The sequence below is a fragment of the Narcine bancroftii genome, chromosome 2, assembly GCF_036971445.1.
Source record: "Narcine bancroftii isolate sNarBan1 chromosome 2, sNarBan1.hap1, whole genome shotgun sequence".
NCBI lineage: Eukaryota > Metazoa > Chordata > Chondrichthyes > Torpediniformes > Narcinidae > Narcine > Narcine bancroftii.
In genome coordinates this window covers 69173488-69200333 of record NC_091470.1, presented here as the reverse complement: position 1 = coordinate 69200333, position 26846 = coordinate 69173488, and the positions used below count along the sequence as shown (strand labels likewise).

Below are 26846 nucleotides of genomic sequence, written 5' to 3'. Positions count from 1 at the left end.
AAAAAGAGGATGACAATAGCAGGCCTCAATGAGCAAGGGCAGGACTGACCACCATTATGAAATGCTTAGCGTCTGGTGATGGAATTCATCAAATCACACCTCCCAGACCTTGCACCCATTTCAATTAATCTACAGACAGAACCATTCCATTGATGATGCTATTGCCGTGTCACTCCACTCCATCCTGAATTACCTGCTGGTGTTCATCGACTCCAGCTTGGTGTTTTAATACAATAATTCCTCAGAGGCAAGGTGGAGAAGCTGTCCTCGTTGGGACTCAACACCCTTCACTGTAATTGGATTCTGGACTTCCTGATGGAAAGACCCCAGTCTGTCCAGGTCTGCAGCAGAATGTCAAGCACTGTCACGCTGAGCACTGGTGCAGCTGAGGGCTGTATGCTCAGCTCACTTCTGTTCACAGTACTGACCCACGACTGCAATGAAAAGCTCCAATAGAGTAATCGGGTTTGCAGATGACATGACAATAGTTGACCTTATTAGCAATAACAATGAGTCACACTCCAGAGAAGAAATGCAAAATCTTGTGATATGGTGAGAAAATAAAAACCTGAGCCTCAAAGTGGTCAAGACAAGGGAGAGGATTATGCACTTCAGGAGGACCAGGGATGACCACTTTACTCATTAATAGCTTAGTATCGGAGAGTAGAGAGCACCAAGCTTCTCAGAGTCCACTTAAAAAGTGACCTATCCTGGAAATACATCTCCTCACTTGTAAGGAAGGCGCAACAGAGACTGCACTTCCTGAAAAGATGGAGACGGGCTAGGCTACCATCCATCATCCTGTCAACTTTCTACAGGAGCTCTATCAAGAGCATCCTGCATCACAGTGTGGTATGTTTGCTGTGGAGCTTTGGATTGGAGGTCAACCACAGGTCCATGAGAGGAGCAGAGATCACTGGGGTCTCCCTCCCTCCACCCACCCCCACCATTGACACAATCGACTGAGATTGTTGTTTGAAGTGGGGTTGCAAAATTGTTGAGGACCCATACCAACCTGCACACATCTTTCAGCTACTCCTGTCAGGAAAGAGATGAAGGAGCATTAGAACCTGAACCACCAAGCTGAGAAACAACTCCTTTTCACAGGGAGTGAGATTGCTCAACGGCTGAATGAATTGCTCATACAAACCCTCAGAAACTCAACTATTTATTCATCAATACTTATTTATTTTTATATATGTACTGCACATGTATCTTTTGTCCGGTTGTGAGTTTGCATGTTTTTTCTGTGGATTGGAGAACACTGTTTCATTGAGTTGTACTTGCACAATTAGATGATAAACCAACTTGAGTCATCACAATTTGGGGTCTCAATCGGTCCTTCCAAGTGAAGTAACATTGCTTGCGAATCTGCAGGGGTCATTTACAGCATCTGGCGCTTCTGTTGTGGTCTCCTCTAGGCACACACTGGGAGAAGATTTCGTTGAGCACCTCTAGTTCTGTCCTTCTCTTTCCTTTTCCCTGTCTCCTTTCAAACCTCAGTAATACAAATGCTCCTCTACTTACAATAGTTCAACTCTTGATTTTTGTGACTTACAATGGGGCTAATACAACATGTATATCTTTACCTCCTATGTACACTGTGAGATTGGCTAAATTCCTCTAGCATTTACTGTGTTTCCCTCTTTTCCCATCTCCTTTCCACCAGGTCTGCACCCCCTTCTCTTCCTGCTCCGATCAGAGAGCTACCCTCCCGCCTTTCACTTCTCTTCTATCCTCCCACTCGTTACTCGTTCGCCTGTGGTCCTCTCTCTCTTTCCTCACTTTTTTTATTCAGGCTCCTGCCTGTCTTGCTCACATCTTGAAGGACTCAGGCCTGAAAAGTTAATTACCCTTTATTTTCCATGACATTGTTTCATGAGGTGGTACTTTTACAATTGAATGATGATAAACTTAAACTTCTGTTTTGAAAAAGAATTGAAATTTTAAAAAAAGCATTAAAACACCCTTTTCCAAAGATTATAAATATGGGGAACACAGTTGGTGTAGCAGTTAGCACAAAACCTTTACAGCACCAGCGATTGGGACTGGGGTTTGTATCCCATGCTATCGCCAAGAAGTTTGTACATTCTCCCCGTGTCTGCATGGGTTTTCCTGGGGGCTTCAGTGTCCTCTCACTGTTCAAAATGTACCAGGGGTGTAGGTTAATTGGGTGGTGTTGACTCATGGGCCAAAATGGGCTGTTTCCATGCTATATGACGAAATTTTTTTTAAATTAAGTAACACCTTTCCCCAAAAATCACCAAATTGCTCAAAAAAAATTTGAGCACATCTGGCATGTTGATTCAAAGATTTCAAGTTGTGTTCAGTGCACACAGAGCATCCAAATGTAATTATGCATGCATGGCCCACAGAAAGGATAGTCAAGCAGCAGATGATCTTAACAGGAAATGCAACAGAAAATTAATTGGAAGCACAACATAGCAATCCTCTTGGGGTTTCTTCACTATTGTATCTTGGATCAATCATCATGCTGACTCCCACCCACCATCATGGCCATCCCAAAGACCCTCCCCATCCAAGCAACCATCCATGGTCTTGAGACAGATGCAGTGGAGTCAGTCTTAAGTTCTGCAAACCCACCACAGACCTCGTGTACAATAGAGCTGTACTGGCCTGTTATACGTGGACAGTTTAGAGCATCTTCCATGACACTTCCGGGCTGGGTATTTTCAAGCCTTCATTAGTGAAGACCATCTCTGTCTGATTCTATCCGTAGTGTCTTTAAGTGAGAGGAGAAACATTCTTTAGCTCCAACATATTTGAGATTATAATCATAATGCAGTATAAAACCTCATTAGCAATAAATTTATTGGCTGTAAAATAAAACAAAAGACACAAAATGACAATGTGGTGCTTCCTGCACTATATAATAGCACAGTGTAGCAGTTTCAGCCAAAATATATTTATACATGACCCAGTAAACAAGTGAAAATATCAGTGATATAATATTAACAAAATTATAAGCACCAAAATACATTTTGTACTTCAAATGTATAAACTAGCTATACAGCCCAGTTGTGAAACAAGGACAGGAAGGTGGAAGTACAAGTGCAAACTTCATATCAACATTCATTGTGAATTATGCTTTTAGTTTAAAAAAAAGCATTTTTTTCAAGTATTTATATATAGTTTGCAGATTTGAAATAAATACAAATCAAGCTTTAAATTATAAATTCCACCATAATGTTAGTCTCAAACCCAGACATTTTAAAACTTATCCATTTAACATAGCTGAAAGACTGTGAATAGGGACAAACTCAACAGGTTGGAACATTTTTAAACTCATCAAGTTTGAGTATTTTATTTATAAATAGGTCTTCGAGTATTCATTGTGGAGCATAGAAAAAAAATAAACACAAACAGTATAGTGAATCTTATTTTTTCATTGCACTTTTAAGTAGCAGTTCCATTAGCATCTCGATGCAGCTGCTCATTTGTACCCAGTTTCTCCTGACCATGAGCTGATGTCTGAGCGCTCTTCATGTCCAGGCGGTTTTTGTGTATATAAAAACGAGAGGAGGAAAAGTGCGACGTCCAGAGATGACCAATACGAGGTGTGTGATGTTACTGCAGACCAGTATCTACTCTCTACAAGGCCCTCACGCAATTCAAAATCAAGGCGATGTTCTAACTCTAACAGAGAAACAAAAATATCATCAAGACTCCAAACTTTAAGTCAAATATTCAACTTTATGAGCTGACAAAAATTTTCATTTGCTTTTCAAACTGATCTCAATTATAACTTAAGTGCAGCTATGATTGAAGGATGAGGAGAAAGCAATCAAAACCCACTTATGGACTTTTGATAAATATGGATTCCTCTAGCTACCAGATGGCATCCATGAATATTTTCTTTCTCTTTTTTTCTCCATTACCTCCATCAAATTTGTGTGTATATATGAACTGCAATTGCTGACGATATTTTAATGGTAGGATATCACAAACAAGTCCTGTATCATTATCATCTAGGCTAATAAAAGAACACACAGAAAAGACAGCTAGCAAACTAGAGAGCTATTGAATTCCCTCCCATGGGTTTGAAGAGGTAAAGCCCCAATTATATTGTATTATTGCACAGTCCAGGAAGCACATTAAATAATTTTGTAGATGCTGGAATCTGGTGTCAAAATGAGTTGCTGGAGGAACTCAGTGGTTCAGACAGCATCTGAGGAGGGAAACAATGTTGAAATTTCTGGTCAGGACCCTTCATTGAGATCTTCACTGTTGATATTGCATAATCTCAAAGAGCCAGGCCCCTGAGTGATGGTAACAAATCTTTGCCTAAAATTAGGCATCAACCATGATCAACATTAATAAAAGCAGTAAATAGAAAATACAAGGTTGATATGGAAGAGCTCAAGATTCATCACAAGAGTACTTGTGGGGAGAAATGCAGAGGTTGGTACTGTACTGGCATTGTCATCACCTGGGCTTCTTGAATTCAGAAGGAGTCATCACGTGCTCCTTGTTTATCTGCAGCGAGTCTTCTCTGCCCGCAGAGTTACAGAAGTTGCAATACTGGCACAAAGGGAACTTGACCTGATGCCTAACTCACCTAAATGCATTCTTGCTGTAGGTTCTCCAAGAATCATACTGACTAAAATGTGCACATCTGACTGGATGCATGCTAAATACGCAATAAAGCTCTCTGATTGTTAGAATTTCAGCAAATATCCTACACGATATGCTTGTGAGCAGCTGATATCAGATAAAAAATTGCAAGCACCAACAGAAGCCAGGTTGTACTTCTTTCGCAGGAGATGCTCTGTGGCTGGAGCTGGAGTTAATGCAGAGCTTAAAGTGTTGGTGCTGTCAGAGAAGCTATAACACCAGCACTGTTGTTGATGCAGACCCAGTGAAGCAGGGGGATTACACTGCTTTGCAAGATCCTACTGCCTAATTCTAATGCCAAAGGCTCTGTACAGGCTTTAAAGAACCTGATAAGTGTTTTAAAAACAAAAAAAAATCCTGTGCCCAAGATGGCAGCATATGTAGTGGGCTATTTTCCAGCACTTTTCCCACATCACTTGATTCCTTGAGTACCCAAAAAACCTATTCATCTGCGATTTGAATGAACAAAAGCATTGAGCCTCACCAGGCCTCCAATGTAGCGAATTCCAAAGAGTCACCACCCTCTGGGTGAAGAAGTGTTTCCTCATCTCAGTCCTAAACATCCTCTTATTCTAAGGCTGTGCTCCCTGGTCCTGGATTCTTCAACTGGAGGAAGCAACCTCTCTGTCAAGCCCTTTAAGAATTTTGTATGTTTCAATGAGATCTCTTCTCTTTCTTTCTAAACATAAAAGAATAAATTTCCATGTTGCTCAATCAAGCTTCACATAGCAAATCTGACAATGTAGAACCATTCACAATTCAAAATTCCATTTGGAATGTTGAAGGTAGCAGCAAGAAGAGATTGTGACCAGATGATGCAGATTTGTTATGAAGTTGGCTGCCTTCTGAGGCAGGACCTCACAAAGCTGTTGTCCATGGATGAAAGGTCAATGCCTGTGGTGGCTATGGCTTACATATCTTTCATTTTCTTAATCTGCACATTGGCCTTCATTTACTTGCAAACAAGCATACCGAGGCACCTTTGATTATCCACAAAACCCAATATCTCTCAGTTTAACAAATATTGTACTTTGTGACATACAAAATGAATGATCCACGTTATATGGCACTGTTTGTGTGCTCGATCACTCAGCTTGTCCCTGTCCTCTTGAAGCTTCTTTACATCTTCCTTCATATTGTTATTTTCACCTCATTTTGTATTGTCAGCAGACTATGGGATGTAACTTTAAACACACATTGTAAGAATCTAGAGCTAATTACCAATTTGCTATCAATGTCAGGTCTAATGCTGCAGCTAACCTTTACAAGGCCTAATAAAAAGCCTTATCGTCTTTCCACAGACCTTGCCCAAAATGCTACTTCTACAGGTGAAGGAAACTTAACCTTTGATTAACTGACACCTTAGATAGCCATGCTTTGTGTACTGTTAATCAAAGCCTAGAAGCAATATTATACTTGATGAGTTGCTCTATATGAATAGCCTACAGCCAGAGCACAAAGAAAGCATAACCCAGGTGCCAAATTCATAGAGGTCAACTTACTCGCACTAACCACAAATAAGCAGGCATACAATCTTTTTAAATGGCATAATTAAAGCGTCAGTTACCCTTTCTGCTAAATACACTTTACTGAGAAAGTTACAAGAAAGAAAAATGTGATCTATGTTAACTATTTTTTTGCCTAAACTGGCATTTTAAATCTTACTTTCACACCCTTAGCATAACCTGTTGTGCAAGTCTGGTATCTTAAATTCCAAAAATTACTGATTTTCAAAGATTTTGAATAATTTCAAAAACAATGTTCCAAAGTGCCTCACCTCTAAAAGCAAACACTGAAGCAACAGAACATTGTATAATTAGGAGCCTTCAGGATGATCCACAAAGGAGGTTGGTTACTAGTGATAGAATGAACACAATGACACTCAGGCAAAAAAATGTCTGCAACAATGCCCTCTGTTCGGTTTCTTATTTCAGTTTTCTGTTACGTTGGTCACTGGTCTAGTAGACTAGGGCTGTGCTGTGATAATTGGCTTGGTTGGGGTGGGGGTGGTGGGAGAACTGAAACAATTTACAATTCCAATATTTAATTATGACTAACATTTTGAATTAATTTGGTTCACCAATCCACATTTAAGAAGGACAACACTTTTACAGCAGATTTTAAAAATTGATTTAGTCGAACTAATTCAAATATTTGAACGAAATGGGGTGGGGGTGGTGGGGAACTTAACAGGTCAGGCTGCATCCAGAATTAGAAATGGCTAGTCAAAATTTTAAGGTCAGGACATTCAGGTGTCCTAACCATTTCTATCCATAGATGCTGCCTGACCAGCTGAGTCCCTCCAGCTTCTCTGCAGTTTGTGTTTCCCAGCTTTACATATCTTTACCAAGGGCAGAAAGATTTGAATCTTAATTAAATGCGAGTACATACAAATGCAGTGAAAGAGATGTATTTAATTAACCCATGACCAGCTGTTTTCTCAGTGTTCAAAAACAGATAGAAGGCTGGGCCTGGTGGGCTAAACCTGCATCTAGTGGTCAGTCATCCATATTGTCTTTTAATTGCAACTCACACATGTCAAATCCAAATATGCAAGCTTCAGAGCCAAGGGGATTCTGTTCTTTAAACTTATCTTTCCCACTTTCTCTGTGCTTCAATTTTATTACTGTGGAATTGAATAGCTCAGCAATTGATCATGGATGAGAACAAGATGCTGGAGAAATGAACTGAGCTGGATATAGTGTGCTATTGCTGATTCCAAACTGTTCTATGAGGAGCACAGTACTGGGGACATCCCACTCTGCATGCTCAAGGTGAATGTTGTAACAGGGCACAAAGCTAATTCATGCATGGAAGCACCCAATTGTCTTTCCAGTATGATGAAAATGTTTAAATTTAAATTTTAAAAATTTAATTTAGACCTACAACATGGTAAGAGGCCATTTCGGCTCATGAACCTATGCCACCCAAATCCACCCAATTGATCTACAACCCATACCCAGTTACATTTTGAATGGTGGGAGGAAACCGGAGCCTTCAGATGTTAAAGTTTGCATTTTTATGATGTCCAGTCATTACAGTTATGAGAAAAACATAACAGATTTATTTGTATTGAAACACCAGTCACCAGCTCTGAGCTAGGGCCAGAGAGAAACCTAGGGTTGTCAGAGCAAAAAAAACATTCCAGACAACACAATTAACACCAATCTGTTTATGCAAAGTCATTTCTTGGGTTCCTGGGCAAAGAAACATTCAAGTGGATTCACAGGCGCAATAATAGCTTATAACACAAAAGTGCTAAATGGCTCGTTCCATTCAGTCAAACTGTCAATGGGCAAGCCCATTCATAAAAAACTTCCTGCGCAAATGCAGCTGTTCATGTTTCACAAACTGTCAGACACAATTTGAATTGTTAAAGCTGTAGAACGCACCCAGTGATTCTAACGGCACCAACTCAGTCCCAACCCAATATTGTTTCAGCTCATAAGGTTTCCACTCCATTGTTAACTTTAATGGCTTAATATTGTTATGAAACCAACCATTTACATATGAGAATTAAAGACCAGATATCAGGCATACAGAAAATTATATCACCAAGTTTTGAAAGCAACGTTTCCAGACTACTGTTAATTTCATATGCAAGAAGGATATCTTGTACATGTGAATAAATAAATGTCAAACCATTTTCCTGTCTTTAGAAAGGAGTGATACCTGATGTAAAATCTGAGCTTGTAACAATAATTTCAAAGCTATTTCTATCAGATTTGTATTCAAGAAAATGCCTTGCATACGGCACCTTCTCACTGTGATTTCTGAATGAGATTCTGGTATTAACCACAGTGACACTGTCTACCTGACATTGATGTTACTCATTCCTGCTGGCGTGACTTGAATAAAATCTGTCTCTTGTATCTTGTGGTTCTCCTATGTATTTTTGTACCTTGATACAATTATCTCACAGACTTGGTGAGAAACCCGATTGATGGCGCTGTAACAGGAATGCATTAACCATACAATAGTGTGGAACGGTCGCAACGGTGTGGAACGGTCGCAACGGTGTGGAACGGTCGCAACGGTGTGGAACGGTCGCAACGGAGTGGAACGGTCGCAACGGTGTGGAACGGTCGCAACGGTGTGGAACGGTCGCAACGGTGTGGAACGGTCGCAACGGTGTGGAACGGTCGCAACGGTGTGGAACGGTCGCAACGGTGCGGAACGGTCCCAACGGTGCGGAACGGTCCCAACGGTGTGGAACTATAGGGACGGTTCCAACGGTGTGGAACTATAGGGACGGTTCCAACGGTGTGGAACTATAGGGACGGTTCCAACGGTGTGGAACTATAGGGACGGTTCCAACGGTGTGGAACTATAGGGACGGTTCCAACGGTGTGGAACTATAGGGACGGTTCCAACGGTGTGGAACTATAGGGACGGTTCCAACGGTGTGGAACTATAGGGACGGTTCCAACGGTGTGGAACTATAGGGACGGTTCCAACGGTGTGGAACTATAGGGACGGTTCCAACGGTGTGGAACTATAGGGACGGTTCCAACGGTGTGGAACTATAGGGACGGTTCCAACGGTGTGGAACTATAGGGACGGTTCCAACGGTGTGGAACTATAGGGACGGTTCCAACGGTGTGGAACTATAGGGACGGTTCCAACGGTGTGGAACTATAGGGACGGTTCCAACGGTGTGGAACTATAGGGACGGTTCCAACGGTGTGGAACTATAGGGACGGTTCCAACGGTGTGGAACTATAGGGACGGTTCCAACGGTGTGGAACTATAGGAACGGTTCCAACGGTGTGGAACAATAGTAACGGTTCCAACGGTGTGGAACTATAGTAACGGTTCCAACGGTGTGGAACTATAGTAACGGTTCCAACGGTGTGGAACTATAGTAACGGTTCAAATAGTATGGAACTATAGTAACGGTTCCAACGGTGTGGAACTATAGTAACGGTTCCAATAGTGTGGAACTATAGTAACGGTTCCAATAGTGTGGAACTATAGTAACGGTTCCAATAGTATGGAACTATAGTAACGGTTCCAACGGTGTGGAACAATAGTAACGGTTCCAATAGTATAGAACTATAGTAACGGTTCCAATAGTATGGAACTATAGTAACGGTTCCAATAGTATGGAACTATAGTAACGGTTCCAACGGTGTGGAACTATAGTAACGGTTCCAATAGTATAGAACTATAGTAACGGTTCCAATAGTATGGAACTATAGTAACGGTTCCAATAGTATGGAACTATAGTAACGGTTCCAATAGTATAGAAGTATTATTACTCTGCATCACTCTTGAAAGAAAAAATCTTAATGATATAACACTAATAAAAATAGCATTCTGATTTTAAAAATAAACATAGTTCGTAAATTACCCAGTTCATAGAAAATACAAATGTAACTGTCCCACTTAGTTTATCAAACTAATCAAGCAAATTTAGAGAGAGAAAAAAAGACTTTGCAAAGGTTTTTATTTTTACAAAATATGAATTCATTTACTAACCTGTACCAAACAAAAGACCAGAGTCATTACGTGACAGTATCTTTGGACTAAATGGAACTTCAATTGTCTTCCTCTCTTCATCTGTTACTTCTTTAATATCTTCACTAACTGGAGCATTCACTGTGGGAGAACGCGAGAATCTTGCAAACAATATTCCACCAATTCCCTTTCCTATATGTGCAGCTCCTATAAGCAACACAAAAGTCAAAATTAAAGATAGCCAATAATCTTATTTTCTGAAAGAGACAGATATTCTTACAAGCCACATCTCCATGTCTTAAAGATAACATGCACATTGTTTTTAAACAGGGAATTAACAAAATGTCGTTTGTTGAGTTCAAGAAACAGTTTGGAATTGTACAGATTAAAAGCTCAAGCTTGGAACTACAGGATAAATTGAAATACTGTCTACCAGTTGATAGAAGGTAATAAACACTGCAAATAAGCCATTTGAAGGGTGATGAGGGAAAGAGACCAGCATTGGACTTGACAAACCTTCTTTCTTTGGCTTGGCTTCGCGGACGAAGATTTATGGAGGGGGTAAAAAGTCCACGTCAGCTGCAGGCTCGTTTGTGGCTGACAAGTCCGATGCGGGACAGGCAGACACGATTGCAGCGGTTGCAAGGGAAAATTGGTTGGTTGGGGTTGGGTGTTGGGTTTTTCCTCCTTTGCCTTTTGTCAGTGAGGTGGGCTCTGCGGTCTTCATCAAAGGAGGTTGCTGCCCGCCAAACTGTGAGGCGCCAAGATGCACGGTTTGAGGCGTTATCAGCCCACTGGCGGTGGTCAATGTGGCAGGCACCAAGAGATTTCTTTAGGCAGTCCTTGTACCTTTTCTTTGGTGCACCTCTGTCACGGTGGCTAGTGGAGAGCTCGCCATATAACACGATCTTGGGAAGGCGATGGTCCTCCATTCTGGAGACGTGACCCATCCAGCGCAGCTGGATCTTCAGCAGTGTGGACTCGATGCTGTCGACCTCTGCCATCTCGAGTACTTTGACGTTAGGGGTGTAAGCGCTCCAATGGATGTTGAGGATGGAGCGGAGACAACGCTGGTGGAAGCGTTCTAGGAGCCGTAGGTGGTGCCGGTAGAGGACCCATGATTCGGAGCCGAACAGGAGTGTGGGTATGACAACGGCTCTGTATACGCTTATCTTTGTGAGGTTTTTCAGTTGTTTGTTTTTCCAGACTCTTTTGTGTAGTCTTCCAAAGGCGCTATTTGCCTTGGCGAGTCTGTTGTCTATCTCATTGTCGATCCTTGCATCTGATGAAATGGTGCAGCCGAGATAGGTAAACTGGTTGACCGTTTTGAGTTTTGTGTGCCCGATGGAGATGTGGGGGGGCTGGTAGTCATGGTGGGGAGCTGGCTGATGGAGGACCTCAGTTTTCTTCAGGCTGACTTCCAGGCCAAACATTTTGGCAGTTTCCGCAAAGCAGACCTAACACCAACTAATTTGCCCAGATGGATTTAAATAGCTAAATACCTATTGCAAACAAAAAACAAAGGATTTTACAAATAAATGCTATTTTCCACATCAAAAGAGGATCATAAAAGGAATAGAAAACATTTATCAAACTCTATTTTGATAACATGTACTGACTGAGCATCAATAATCTTGTGTGGTGTAAAATTACCAAGGCTCACCTCCCCTTGAAATAAATGACTCCTTCTGATAGTCCTAAGTGCACAGTTTCTTTTTCTGATTTCATGATCCCTAGCAAGATGCATTCTCCCAGAGTCTACATAACTTCTCAGGAATCTTACATATTCAGTGGGATATAAAAAAGATGTAATGAATAGGCAAGAACATGGCACAAGGGAAATAATCTGGGAAATGCGAGGTCATTTCTTTCAATAGAATAGAAACCCCTAGAAATGTTTAATTGTCAAGAAATTGAGAAGCATTTATGTTTAGAGGACTTGGTTGCCTATATATGTATCATCAAATGTTAACATGGAGGTATATCAAGTAACTATAAGACAATCCCCACCATGACCACCAGCCCCCCCACATCTCCATCGGGCACACAAAACTCAAAACAGTCAACCAGTTTACCTATCTCGGCTGCATCATTTCATCGGATGCAAGGATCGACAAAAGATAGACAACAGACTCGCCAAGGCAAATAGCACCTTTGGAAGACTACACAAGAGTCTGGAAAAACAACCAACTGAAAAACCTCACAAAGATTAGCGTATACAGAGCCCACACTCCTGTTCGGCTCCGAATCACGGGTCCTCTACCGGCATCACCTACGGCTCCTAGAACGCTTCCACCAGCGTTGTCTCCGCTCCATCCTCAACATTCATTGGAGTGACTTCATCCCTTACATCGAAGTACTCAAGATGGCAGAGGCCGACAGCATCGAGTCCACGCTGCTGAAGATCCAGCTGCGCTGGATGGGTCACGTCTCCAGAATGGAGGACCATCGCCTTCCCAAGATTGTGTTATATGGCGAGCTCTCCACTGGCCACCGTGACAGAGGTGCACCAAAGAAAAGGTACAAGGACTGCCTAAAGAAATCTCTTGGTGCCTGCCACATTGACCACCGCCAGTGGGCTGATATCGCCTCAAACCGTGCATCTTGGCGCCTCACAGTTTGGCTGGCAGCAACCTCCTTTGAAGAAGACCGCAGAGCCCACCTCACTGACAAAAGACAAAGGAGGAAAAACCCAACACCCAACCCCAACCAACCAATTTTCCCCTGCAACCGCTGCAACCGTGTCTGCCTCTCCCGCATCGGACTTGTCAGCCACAAACGAGCCTGCAGCTGACGTGGACTTTTACCCCCCTCCATAAATCTTCGTCCACGAAGCCAAGCCAAAGAAGATCTACAGACTGCACTGCTTAATCTTCAAAATTTTTGAATATAACTGGTCCATAACCTCATCAGAAAGTGCAAACAAACCAAGTCCTTCCCCTGACCTTGTTTCAGTTCAATCAAATTGTGAGTGTTGCAATCTAAAATACCCTCAAGTGTATACAAAGGGCTTGGTTCTGAGGTAACGCACGAATAAGTCTGTGTTCCTCACATTTGCAGGGACTTAATCAGGAGACATTCCTTAGATATTTGGAAATGAGAAAGCTGACTGTATGGTCACATTGACCAAGGAGTAGCTGGAAAGGTGTTATGTGTTGAGGAAAACGTGGCCTGCCTGTCTGGAATATTGTGGATTATGGGTGGTCATGTGTCCTCCCTGTCTAAAACTTATTTGGAGGTCACATCACCTATCAATCAAGGATACACTCCAGGTACCCATTAGTGCACACCTTGCCATTGGCTAATTTAAAATCACGTAGAATCATTATTGGCTAGATGCCCAGATCTATATATAGCACATTCTTTCTCTCTACCTTGTGGTCCAAGCTCCAGACATCGCTCCATGCCAGGTCGCTACTGTCGACATCTCTGGAAGTGCATGGGTAAGGTGTGCACTACACTGTATCTGAGCCATAGTACTGCAGAGAGCCACACCCCTGTTGGTACAGGGAACTGGATATGTGTGGAAGTTTGCCTGTAGTGTGTACTCAAGTGAGTGAGTGTGTAAAGTATAGGCAGCACTAGTATCGGAGTCCAAACTAGGACTGATGTGAATGTTTATATCATTGTTTAAGTAATATAGTACCGTTTCACCTTCTCCTGTTTGTCTCCTGTGTGTTAAGTAGTTACATATGATTGTAACACTTGTGTTCAGACTCATCTCTCCATGGATAACAAGGGAAATTAGAGACAGCATTAGGTCCAAAGAGAGAGCATATCAATTGGCCACAAAAAGTACCAAATCCAAAGACTGGGAACAGTTCAAGAAGCAGCAAAGGAGGACAAAGGGATTAATCAAGAGGGCAAAACTAAATTACGAAAGTAAGCTTGCGGCAAACATAAAAACCGCAAAAGCTTTTATAGATATGTCAGGAGGAAAAGATTGGTGAAATCCAGAGTAGGTCCCTTGCAGTCAGAATCAGGGGAATATATAATGGGGAATAAGGAAATGGCAGACCAATTAAATTCTTACTTTAGTTCTGTTTTCAAAAGAGAGGATACAAATAACCTCCCAAGGATGTTGGGAAACATAGAGCCTAATGCAAGGGAGGAGCTGAAAGAAATCAGTATCTCTAAGGACATGGTCTTGGGGAAATTGAAGGGATTGAAGGCAGATAAATCCCAAGGGCCTGATAATCTACATCCTAGGGTACTTAAAGAAGTGGACATTCAGATAGCAGATGCTTTAAGAATTATTTTCCAGAACTCGATAGACTCAGGATCAGTACCCATGGATTGGAGGGTAGCTAATGTTACCCCACTAATTAAAAAGGGGGGGGTAGAGAAAAAGCGAGGAATTATAGGCCGGTGAGCCTTACATCAGTAGTGGGAAAAATGATGGAATCCATTATTAAGGATGTAATAGCGGAGCATATGACTAGCAGAGAAGGGATCGAACAGAGTCAACATGGATTTACAAAAGGTAAATCTTGCTTGACAAATCTATTGGAATTCTTTGAGATGGTGACAGGTAAAATAGATGGGGGAGAGCCAGTGGATGTGGTGTACCTGGATTTCCAAAAGGCCTTCGATAAGGTCCCACATAAACGACTGGCATGCAAAATCAAGGCTCATGGGATTGGAGGCAAGGTATTGATGTGGATTGAGAACTGGCTGGCAGATAGAAGACAGAGAGTTGGGATAAACGGCTCATTTTCTGAGTGGCAGGCGGTGACCAGTGGGGTGCCACAGGGATCTGTACTGGGACCCCAGCTGCTCACAATTTACATTAATGATCTAGATGAGGGGATTGGATGTAATATCTCCAAATTTGCAGACGACACTAAGCTAGGAGGGGTTGTGTGCACTGAAGAGGGGGTCAGGAAGCTCCAGTGTGATTTGGATAAATTGGGGGACTGGGCAGATACATGGCAAATGCACTACAATGTGGATAATTGTGAGGTTATCCACTTTAGAAATACAAACCAGAGGACAGATTACTATTTGAATGGCAATAGATTGGGAGATGGGGAAGTGCCGAGAGACCTAGGGGTTCTTGTGCACCAGTCACTGAAGGCGAGCATGCAGGTACAGCAGGTGGTTAAAAAGGCAAATGGTATGTTGGCTTTCATATCAAGAGGGTTTGAGTATAGGAATATGGATATCTTACTGCAGCTGTACAGAGCCTTGGTGAGACCACACCTGGAGTATTGTGTGCAGTTTTGGTCGCCTTATCTGAGGAAGGATGTTCTTGCAATGGAGGGAGTGCAAAGGCGATTCACCAGGCTGATACTTGGAATGGCAGGAATAACTTATGAGGAAAGATTGCGCAAATTGGGATTGTACTCGCTGGAGTTTAGAAGATTGAAAGGGGATCTCATAGAGACATATAAAATTCTGGCAAGACTGGACAGAATGAATGTGGAAGGAATGTTTGCAATGGTGGGGGAGTCCAGAACCCGGGGCCATGGTTCGAGGATAATAGGCAAACCATTTAGAATCGAGATGAGGAGGAATTTCTTTACCCAGAGGGTGGTGAATCTGTGGAATTCATTGCCATAGAGAGCAGTAGAGGCAGGTTCATTGAATATATTTACGAGGGAATTAGATATATTTCTTCAGTATAAGGGAATTAGGGGTTTCAAAGAGAAGGCAGGGACGGGGTACTGAACTTTAAGTTCAGCCATGATCTCATTGAATGGCGGAGCAGGCTCGAAGGGCCGAATGACCTACTCCTGCTCCTATTTTCTATGTTTCTATGAACCCACTGAACCTGATACTCTTCCCAACACGACAGAGGGCATAATTACATCTTCTGATTCTTATACAAGAAAAGATCGTGGGAAACAAGGAAAACTGAAGTCAATGAGAATTAAAAACTATTCTGTCACTTCTCATTCTTCAAATCTTTGTTGATTCATCTATGGACAGAGTAGAGCCACTTGAATGTCTGAAACTGCAAGAAGCAGTTCCATACCATTTTCTCCTGCAAGCGAGGAGGCACAGTATAAGGAGTTTGTGAACAATATTCCTCTTATAGGTGAACACATGGAAGGACATGGTGACAGTAAAACAGGTATAGGAATACTGAAGTTGCAAGCTTATTAGTAGGCCTGTTGGTATATGGGATGGGTTATGGTTTTCCACAATATCGAACAGACCTTTTGGGTCATCAAGTCTTTCCCAGCTCTGTGAAGACCTCCTCTTGCAGTGATCTATCTTCCTGACCACTTTATCTTGACATTATCTTTATCTTGACACTCAACATCTCATTCCAAATGTCCACCTTGTGAACAGAGTGACTGGTTCAAAGTCTGGAAAGCAGCATGCTTGCTCCCCAATCTGTGCTCCCACTTATTTCACAGCACTTCCCAAATTACAGTAACATTTTGGATTAGATTCTCATTTTCCCTTTAAATTTGCCAAGCCACATTTCAAGTGGCAAATGGGATGGCTACACTTTTGTGTATTAAATATTCTAACTGGCACATACTAACCACTCAAAACTCTGTACGAGATGCCCACACAAATTTCACCAGGCCAAAGGTAGAGCAGATCTTGTTTCCTGAATTTCTACGCCATTGACTTCAAAACGTATCAAAATGGTACCTGTATCTAAAGCTTATGGTTTAATATTTTAATTCTAAAAATTAGATTGAATCAAATTGCAGACAATATTTGTAGTTCAATTAAAGTCAGAATGTAGAAAAATCACTGGCAGGGTTCAGAGTTGCACAGCATGGTAAAAGGCCCCTCAGTTCATCAAGTTCTTATCAAACACCAGTTTACATTAATGGATTTTTTCATATCAAGTCCCCCTAGAGTTACAACCACCTTTGATTTCTCACACGGGAATTTTCACCCAGTCATCTCCTAGTCACCTCACAAGGTTCACGCCTCTTAAGCCCGCGTTAGGGTTAGCAAGTGACCTTCTGTCACACAAGTCTTCCCCTCTAAACACCCTGTCTTGGGTTATCAAGCGACTCCTGTCACACAAAGTCCTCCTCTTAAAGCATGTCCCATATCAGAAAACTGTTATTAGTAGATGGCAGATTTGTTTCACAAAATATTTCTAACTGTCTAAATTCTCAAAAGTCTGTTCTTTTAAACAATGTAGCATTGAGACACCATCGGTATACATTCTCTTGCATTTCCATTGATGCTATGGTTAATATTAATGGAAAATGGTTTGATAGCAGCCTTGATAGATATTCTGTTTTGATCACTCTATTTTTTAAACTGGACAGACATTAAAAATGTCAGTTCTTCAGTAAAAAGTAGTCTTTCTCTGTGGGATTTAATTGCCTCCATACATCGATAAGATTTAGATCTTTCATCTATGAAATTGTGTTTGTTGCTTGTTCTTGCTAGTTTATCTAGTATTGGGTCCAAGCAGAAATTAATGTCTCCTCCAACTAGCATATATTTTGTCTTCCCTTTGCTGTTTTTAAGCAGATATCCTACATAAAGGCTTCACAGTCATAATTCGGGGTATAAATATTCATAAATGTTCATGCTTCTCCATAAATTTTACAATGTGCCATTACATACCTTCTGGCTTGATCAATTGCAGTATCTTCTATTAACACTGGTGTATTTTTATTAATTAGAATGGCCACCCCCTTGCCTTTGAACCAAAGGAAGACAATATTATTTGTCCCACCGATCCTCTGCTTAATTTATCATATTCCAATTTGGTAAGATGTGTTTCCTGCATAAAGATTATATCCATCTTTAGTTTCTTTAAGTATGTCAAGACCTTCTGACTCTTCACCAGCCCATTTATCTCGTTAATATCGACTGATAAGCTTTAGTGTTTTATCTATACCATTTTTCACACAAATATTGTAAAACAACAATACTACCCCAATTTTCTAAATACCATCACAACATTTCCCTATTAAAAGACATTTCCAACACATACATTTCCCCTTAAGAAACACACATCCCAATGTCTGACAGCGACATTGACGATTGTACCCGGGTTCTTCTTCTGAAGACAAAACCCTCGCTTTGGCGCCATCTTTTAAAACCGCTCCTCTCCTGGCACCATCTCCCCCACCCACCCAAGTCAGAGTTCCCACCTTGCTGCTTTTCTTACCACTTTTGTCTTTTCAGAGCTCTCCATATAAACCACAATGAATTTTCTTTTAACAGTGAAAGCAAGACTACTTAGTATTATTAGTACAAGTAAAGATAGGTCTTTCAGTTAGTCCTATTTTAAAATGGTCTTTGCCGTCCTTTCAGCTGGCGTGTAATCTTTTCACAACTGTCTTAAAAATTTGTCAAGTTCCTTCTGAGACATCCACCTTCAGTGTTGCTAGATAAATCAATGAATATTTACCTCATCAAATTCCTTTCTTTGTTTGACCATGGCAGGGCTGAAGTCCTGGAAAAAAAGTTACATTTGCATTGTTCCCCACTAATGGGCCATTATTATTTTTTGAATATTCATATGCTGCTCCCAAGATCTCTTCTCTCTCTCCCACTAACTTAAAAGTCTTACCAGGACTGGTCGTGGTTCGTCAGTTCTTCTGGGTCTGAGGGTCCATTGAGTCCTTTTGATTTGCAGCTTTTAACTTATTTTGTCCCAGCATTTGTGGGATCTATGTTCAAAGAAACTCACTGTGTCTTTTCCCTCTATTCCCTCTCTCAGTCTAATTATTCTTACGTTGTTACGTCTGCTGAAATTTTCCATATGGTTGATTTTGTCCATCAGCCTTTTCTTCTGTGTCCCATATTTTTGCTTTTTCTTCCATGCCTTCAGCCTGTCTTTTGTCTTGTCTAGCTCAGCTTCTGAATGAGTCATCCATTCATTTAAGTCTTCTATCACTTCTTTGATTTCTGTTACCTTCTCTGATGATAAATCTCTCATCACTGATTACACAGTTGTAAAAAGACTCCATAAAATTTCCATCATGTTCAGAATGGTGGTTATATCTTGGGCCAACCTCCCAGCTCTGTTGGGTTCAGCTGATCCCAAGGCCCCTGCTGAGTCACTCCTCATCAAGCTTCTACTCAATGTTCTTGCCTGGTTTTTGGTCGTCTTTGTCATTTAGCACTCGTTTTAGCCATTTTTGATGATAAAATTCTGTTTTTTGAACATTTAAACTGTATTTTTAAATACTTTTTGTGGAGAGCTCTTTCAAAACACTTGCTCAGCTCATTAGCATGGTCACACCCCCACTAACCATCTACCAACTGCCCCAGTGCATGCCTTCAGTTCTCCCGATTGGTGGAAAGAGGTTGACAACAGTGGGCGCACTCTCTGCAAGCCCACCGACTTACAGTGCGTGGCTATCATGCTTCTGACAGCTGTCATTTCTCCCAGCGCTGCTTCAGTGTTTCCCACACAGTTGTCAGTTTTCCCAGCGCTATTTTGGCACTTCACAACAGTGCACAATCCTCTCTCTCCCACTGTAATCCCTGGCCCAAAAATAAAATTGTCTAGGGTCCATAATAATGTTAATGAACAATGGTTTATTAAACAATGGCTCTACATTTTGCACCCATCATTACTGGTATGGAATCTGCTTTGATTCTTAGTTATTTACACATTTCAGCATTACCTTGCTGGAATTTGAACTTCTTCTGGTTTGGGCCTCTGCACAACCATGTTACCATTGCTTATGTGGCTGTACAGGGAGCTTTGACGGAGTGAATGCTGGTTTGCCAGGTTTCTGATTTTAACTTTTCAAATCTTACAAGTGATCACACCTCTAATAAAAGTTAAATTACTCATTTGAGTTTTCATTTTCAAGTGATTGTTGATGACACCAATAATACAGCCCAAGGTTTCCTCATTAGTTGGAACCTGCAGTGATCAACTCATCCACTGATGCCCTTCATATTTTTTCAACTGCAATACACAAGTCAGATATGTGATGGCAGAGTATTTATTCACTTGCCTGGATAATTACACCTCCAACAACCATCAAATCTTGGCGCAATCTAGAGCAAAGCAACCTTCTGAATCAGCATTTCATCCACTACTCTAAACATTATCTCCTATGCCACTCATGTATCAAGGATCCAAATTATACTATCTACAAAAATGCACTGTACAGTTACTGACCGAGGCAACTCTGAACTGCACCCCCAAATTTGTGACCTCTCCCACTGAGAACAAGGGAAATAGGAGCATAGGAATACTACCTGCAAATTCCCTTTCTTAACATGCAGCATATGACCTGAAATGTTCTGTCAACATTGCTGGGACCAAACCCTGGAACTATCTACTGTTACGAGCCCAGAGGACCCCAAAACTCAGCAGCAATAGATATTCACCAAGACAAATGGTTACTTAAACAAAAGTTGCTTTTAATTATCTTTAAACATGAAAACAGAAGCACACTTTAACTGACCTAACTCAACCCCCTTCTAATTCTAAGCGCACATGTATGTAATGTGTGTGTAAGTTCAGAAAAGTTCTTTACAGTCACAGTCCAATCTCACTTCTCATTCCTCCAAGTTCACTGGTTGCAGGCAATTTTTATACTGTGCACAGAATTTAACATTTATGAAGTTCACCAGGCTTTGGTGCTTGAAAGCTAAATGGTTACTGCTCAGGAAGGTTCTTTGAGGTTTAGACTAGCAGGGGAGTAGCTACATCATATACACTAGACCAGCGGAGCGGTCCTCTTCTAGGGAGCCATCCTCTGCAACCGAGCGCTGAGCTTCGGGAGGGACTCACATGGAGCTGTGAGGGAAAGGTGACACCCGTCTAGCCAGCCAGATCAGGCGAATCGTCCATAACAATCAAATGAGGTGACAGATGCCACAGCCAGATCGCCCTCACACCCCTCAGGAAGGTTCTTGTTGGTTTTCAGAGAGAGATCTGTTGTACGTTGGACACCCACAACTGATTCCTCTTTTAATCAGCCATGTCAATGTCTTGTCAAAGAAACCTGCCCCCTCAGGGTTCTACAGATGATAACCTCTTTCTTTCACATCACCAGAGTTCCCTTTTGTTTCTCTTATTTCAAGCAAAACATTAGACAGCCAATCCTCTCCTCTTAAATGAACCACAAGGGCTTTGACCAGGCTGAACTAAAGACTCACAATCCATCTTCCTAGCTACTGCTGCTGACTGTAAAACTGCAGAACTGATCTGTGTCTCTCTCCCTCTCTCTCCCTTTCTCTCTCTGAGAGAAAGCCTGTTTGACTCTCTCTGCTTGCAAAATCACATGATCCTCTGAGAACAACAAGTTCCACTCCAGACAGTCTGCGACTCCATCGTTCTTTCATCTGTTGCCTTTTTGTAAACAACAATCCATTTGTGAGGTCTCTTGGGAACTCTCCAAAGCTTTTGCAAAGCCTCTGGGGCCGACATGTCTAGCATGAGCAGAGCTCCAGTATTTTAAACAAGATCTGTTTTAAAGTGTTTGTAAGTAACCTACACTAAAAAACCTGCCCCAATTTATCTCCCAAAAACATATCTATATACAATCCAAATACAACATAATCTGACTTGCTACACAATAGAGTTGTGGGAATATCTTCACTAGAAGAACTGCACCAGTTCAAGGTGGCTACTGACCAAACTCAAGGGCAGTTCTGAATGAATAATAAACACAGAAAGTAGCACAGTGATTCACATCTTGAAAAAGAAAATAATGCCAGTAAAAAAAGCCTCAAGGTCAACTATGCTCACCAATGTGGCACATTGCACCCTGCACACAGTTAATTACCAGTAATGCACTTTAAAAGCAACCAAATACACTTTTAATACCTCACCCATTATACTTGCTTTCCCTAGGCTGGTTATTGATTCCCCATAGTTTCGGCGAGGCAGAACTGGAGAGGTACTTGGACTTGATACAGTTTCCATTTCTGTGTTTGAGGTAGATGCTGAAGGAGCCATTGAGGGATTCTGTGACTCTTTGGCAGCCTTGATGAAGGTTGGCTTTATGTCATCGTACCTGGTTGGAATTGATGTGTTGTACCAATGGATCTGGAGCGGTGCAATATTACTATAATGCTTCAGGATCAGAGGTTCTAGTCGATAGGCCTAGAAGGAAATGACAACATGACATTCATCAAGACATTACACATTTCACTTTGTGAATCAGCAAATATTGTGGAAAAATTAGGTGAGAAGCTGAACCAATGCTTCAAATAACACAAGAATCCAGGACCACAGGAGCGAGTCTGATCCATGAGGCCAATCCACCTTTCTTCTAGATTATGGCCGATCTTCTACCTCAGAGCCACGCTCTAATCCTAATGCTTTATTCCCTGAATATCTAGAAATCTACTGATTTTTGTTTTGATTGAATTCCAGATCAAGCTCTCTTGAGTGAAGAAAATCTTCCTCACCTCATTACTAAATGGTTTATTCCTTGCCCTCAAATAGTGCCTCAAGTTCTATAGTCTTCCGTCATTGAAAATTGCCTCCTGCGTCCAGCCTGTGAAGCCCTCTAACATTTTCATAGGTTTTAGAGTTAGGTCATAGAACACAGCAACAGGCCCTACAGCCCACTATGACCAAATCCACAGTGCAGAAGTATCCATTTACACCAACTCTCATTCCTCTAAACAGCTGCAGTCTTCTCAGTCTCTCCTTATATGACAACTTGGAACTCTGGATTCAGTCTAATGTATCCTCGCAGCTCTCTCTAGATGACTAGAAAAGGAAGAGAGAATTCTGGGGATATAACTGGACAAATCATTGACTGTTGCGGAAAATGTTAAGATACACTCAGCAGTTCGGCAGCGCTTGTGGAGAGACACTGTCAACACTTCGCATGGAAGATCCTTATGGTCTCCACATTATAGGAACCATTTGAAGACATTAGAAAGGGTCCAGAAAAGATTTGTGAGAATGCCCCTCATTGCAGGAATCAGATAGATTGAAAAGGCTACTAAACCAATTTTATTTTGAAGAGGTGCTCAGAGCAAGATTTGACAAAAATATATAAAATGATGAGGATTCTGAACAGTCTGGTTAGAGGGAAGTAGTGGTGGAAGGGTTGGACTGCAGAAGTAACAGATTTTAAATAAAGCATAGGTAATTAAGAGAGACTTGAAGAAAAGCTTTTGTTGTGAAGTATATGTTTTCCAACTAGGCCAGGGTCCATTGAGGCCTTCAAGAGGAAATTAAGAACGAATTTGAAAAGCAATTGAGAAGGGGCCTAGGAGTTGATTTGGTAGAGAAATGGCATGGATATGATGGGGCCAAACACTCCTTCTGAACTGTAAACATTCTACAAGCCTATGAACACATACCATGATTAAAATATTAAAGTCAAATATACAACTAGCAGTTCAGTGCACATGGAGTGATTTGTTTTATTTCACCATATATGCTATTATACAGCTCATCACCTCAGTTCCTTTCTGAAGTTTTTGTATTTGACTTTGTGTCGCTATCAATGATCTAGCTGCTAACTGCTTCTTCTATCGACTTCAAAGGAGGAAAGAAATCCACGCAGTATTATTGAATACATGGGATTACAATCAAGGCTGAGGCACTTGATACTATATAAATACTCACCACAGGGTCAGTTGGGTGAAATATATTATACAACCGGCCACATATACTTTTTGGTAGAATGTGATCCTGAAGACCACTATTTTGAGGACGGAGGCCACGGAGTGCCAGGAAAACAGCAAGGGGGGATCCCATGCAGAAGAAATTTTCAACCTGAAATAAAAATATTCTGTTATTTACAAAGAGAATTTTTCAGACTCCCTCACAATGCAGAAAGGTTTCTGTATTTGCAGATGACAAAGAAGAACCCCATCAATCCTAATGCTTTGCTTAGTTTCCCATGACCTATTCTTTTGCACATGAATACTGCTCAATTCTCCCACTGTCAGCTTATAAAAGAAGTAATTTATGGTAGCCAATTAATGTCTCTGAAATGTGGGAGAGAAACAGAGACCTCTGTGAAAACCTAGCAAATGTAAAGAGAACATGCAAATTCCACACAGGCAGCATCCAAGATCAGAATTGATTCTGGGTACCTGGAGCTGTGAGACAGCAGCTCTACTAGCTGGATCTACCAGTTCAAAAACAATGGCATAAAAGATTCATTAGAAAGTCACAATTTGGGATTCAGTGCATAGAAACTGTGATTGCAAGTATGCTGAACTGAAACAAGAATTCAAATCGTTATTTTTCTATCATCTGAATGGCTATCCTTACATTATTAATGAACATATACTGAACTTGTCCAAATTTCAAACAAGGCTACAATTGGAGCAGAAATTGCAATAGAAAGTGGAACTTAATTTATCTAAAAAAAATGCTATGTGGGCTATTTAAATACAAATCTCCTGCATCTCAAGAATACCAAAAAGTGATCCAATCTGAAATTAGGTGAGCTGTGAGGCTGTTTTCCTCCTGAGCCAGTGATAATAAATGTATTAAGCAGTTCAGCAAGGGAAAGGGGTAATAGGCTATGATGAGTTGTCAATTTAGCTCTCAATTCCACACCAAGGTGGATATTCCAGAGTTTTCTTAACTACAAACCATCCCCCTCTTTTGGCCATTCTCTCATAGCATGAATTAAAAATACAACGTGTCAACTAATAGTTTAGGTCAGGTGCAATGGCAGCATTCTGAATCCAAGTGGAGAAAACATAAATAAAACAATTTGAATATCAATGATGTCTGTAGCTATTAACAAGTGATCTACAAAATTATTTTCATTGTGCTGTACCTAATTTTAATTGGAATGTTTCTTTTTTAAAGATTTATTTTTCCACTATGTTGTTAATCTGAAGAAAGGAAAATATTTGGTGAATTTAGCATCAACTCTGATTCAAACTTAACACTAACATTTTGATCAAAAAACAATTGCTACAGTCTGAACACAAATGAACAAAAAAACACTAATGGTATGACAAAAAAAAAACATACCCATCACCAAAAATATACAAATGCTTAAATTAGCAAGATTTAAACTCATCTATTTTCTTTTGTTAAAAATGGGCATTAGTTCAATAAAAAAACAAGATTCTACTGCATAGAATCAGCCATATAAATTATAAATCTATGGACTCACCTTAAATTTCAAGGCAGGTAATTTGAGTGCGGCTGAGGCTTTTACTTGTAGTAATTGGTGCTCTAACTGTTTTAATCTGTAAAATTACATTTAAGTATCAATTGATGCACAAGAAGAAATGCACCACAAAAAGAATGCTTAATTAAATACAAATTTCTTAAAAGGACTTCAAACTTTTGCTGTTTTTTAAAATTTTTTTTAATTGAGTTTAATATAATCTCATACACATGTTGCTTTACTATAATAAAATATAATATATAGATATAACTGGTAAAAATGCATTAACAATTTTAAATTTTCATTATTAATCATTACCAGTAAAATTGTTAAAATTAAAAAATGAAAATTACACAAATTACATTATAAACAATTTGCTCATAACTTGGTATAATATCAAATAATGTTATGGTCTGGTACCATCAGATATAAACCTTAATTAATTATCTTAACTGTTTTCAAGACCTCGTGATTGAAATGGTTAGTTACAGGCATGCATCGTCATTCCTTTCAAGACCTCGTGATTGAAATGGTTAGTTACATGCATGTATCGACATTCCTTTCAAGACCTCGTGATTGAAATGGTTAGTTACATGCATGTATCGACATTCCTTTCAAGACCTCGTGATTGAAATGGTTAGTTACATGCATGTATCGACATTCCTTTCAAGACCTCGTGATTGAAATGGTTAGTTACATGCATGTATCGACATTCCTTTCAGGACCTTGTGATTGAAATGGTTAGTTACATGCATGTATCAACATTCCTTTCAGGACCTCGTGATTGAAATGGTTAGATACATGCATGTATCGACATTCCTTTCAAGACCTCGTGATTGAAATGGTTAGTAACATGCATGTATTGACATTCCTTTCAAGACCTTGTGATTGAAATGGTTAGTTACATGCATGTATCGACATTCCTTTCAGGCACTCGTGATTGAAATGGTTAGTTACATGCATATATCGACATTCCTTTCTTCAAAATATCTGCACGTTAGTAATAAATTACTAATATTTATTTTTAAACAGCTCTGCAGACATACATATTACTTTGAGCTTTAAGGCATCATTCTGGTAAAATATATTCTGATGGTTTCCTGTCTCTAGTAGATATACTGCTGCACAGTGAATTAGGAGCAAATATCAAATTTATTTTTATCATATAGGGCTCTTATATCTTTCTCAGCAAGGATTAACTTTATGCCATAATATTTTCTAGAAGTTGATCTATTATTGACATTAAGATGACTGGTTCATGGTTACCTAGTTTACATTTCCTTGCTAATCTAATTAGCAATCTTCTGGTATAGTTTCCAATATAAGAAAATTTGAAAGATGCTGCACCATCTCTTATTTCTTCCCCATTTTATCTTAGCAGTCATTCTAGGATCCATTTTATCAGAGTGCTGTGCTTTTCCTACAAAAAATTACTCCCATATCCTAAATTATAATTACTCTTAAGTGATTCTCCATCTCCTACAAGGTACTATATTCTAGTATCGCTACAATTCCAGCAACCTCCATGAGGAGTTTGTCTCTCCAGCTAGCCGTTTTAAATACTTTTTCTTTCACTTTTACCTTTTCTCACCAGATCCCATACCTGGAGACCCTGGGATTATAATTGTACTCTCCTCCTAAGGCAGAAGGTTCAGGTCCCACTAGTGTATCACTCCGTGAATGTTATCCACAGATGGTTTCTTCTGACTTCTCTGTTGAAGCAAGGAGCAGGGGTCCCAAATT

General features: G+C 40.5%; 1 protein-coding gene and 1 long non-coding RNA gene across 3 annotated transcripts in view; one reads left to right on the top strand and one right to left on the bottom strand.

The window, feature by feature from the left end:
* Nucleotides 1-26846, top strand: part of LOC138753691 (uncharacterized) — a 128095-nt gene that overhangs the window by 10361 nt on the left and 90888 nt on the right. The window lies entirely within an intron of this gene.
* The window catches only part of ddhd1b (DDHD domain containing 1b), a 70847-nt gene continuing 46811 nt past the window's right edge, over nt 2811-26846 (bottom strand). Inside the window, exons 8-12 of one of the 2 annotated variants that reach the window (XM_069917001.1) lie at nt 25107-25182; nt 23591-23740; nt 21832-22105; nt 10117-10302; nt 2811-3657 (exon numbers count right to left, since the gene is read on the bottom strand). In XM_069917001.1, the coding sequence (XP_069773102.1) occupies nt 3455-3657; nt 10117-10302; nt 21832-22105; nt 23591-23740; nt 25107-25182 (889 nt within the window). In that variant the 3' untranslated portion in view covers nt 2811-3454. Of the gene's footprint in view, nt 3658-10116; nt 10303-17646; nt 17807-21831; nt 22106-23590; nt 23741-25106; nt 25183-26846 lie in introns of those variants that run through there. The other variant, XR_011351361.1, reaches the window with a different exon arrangement.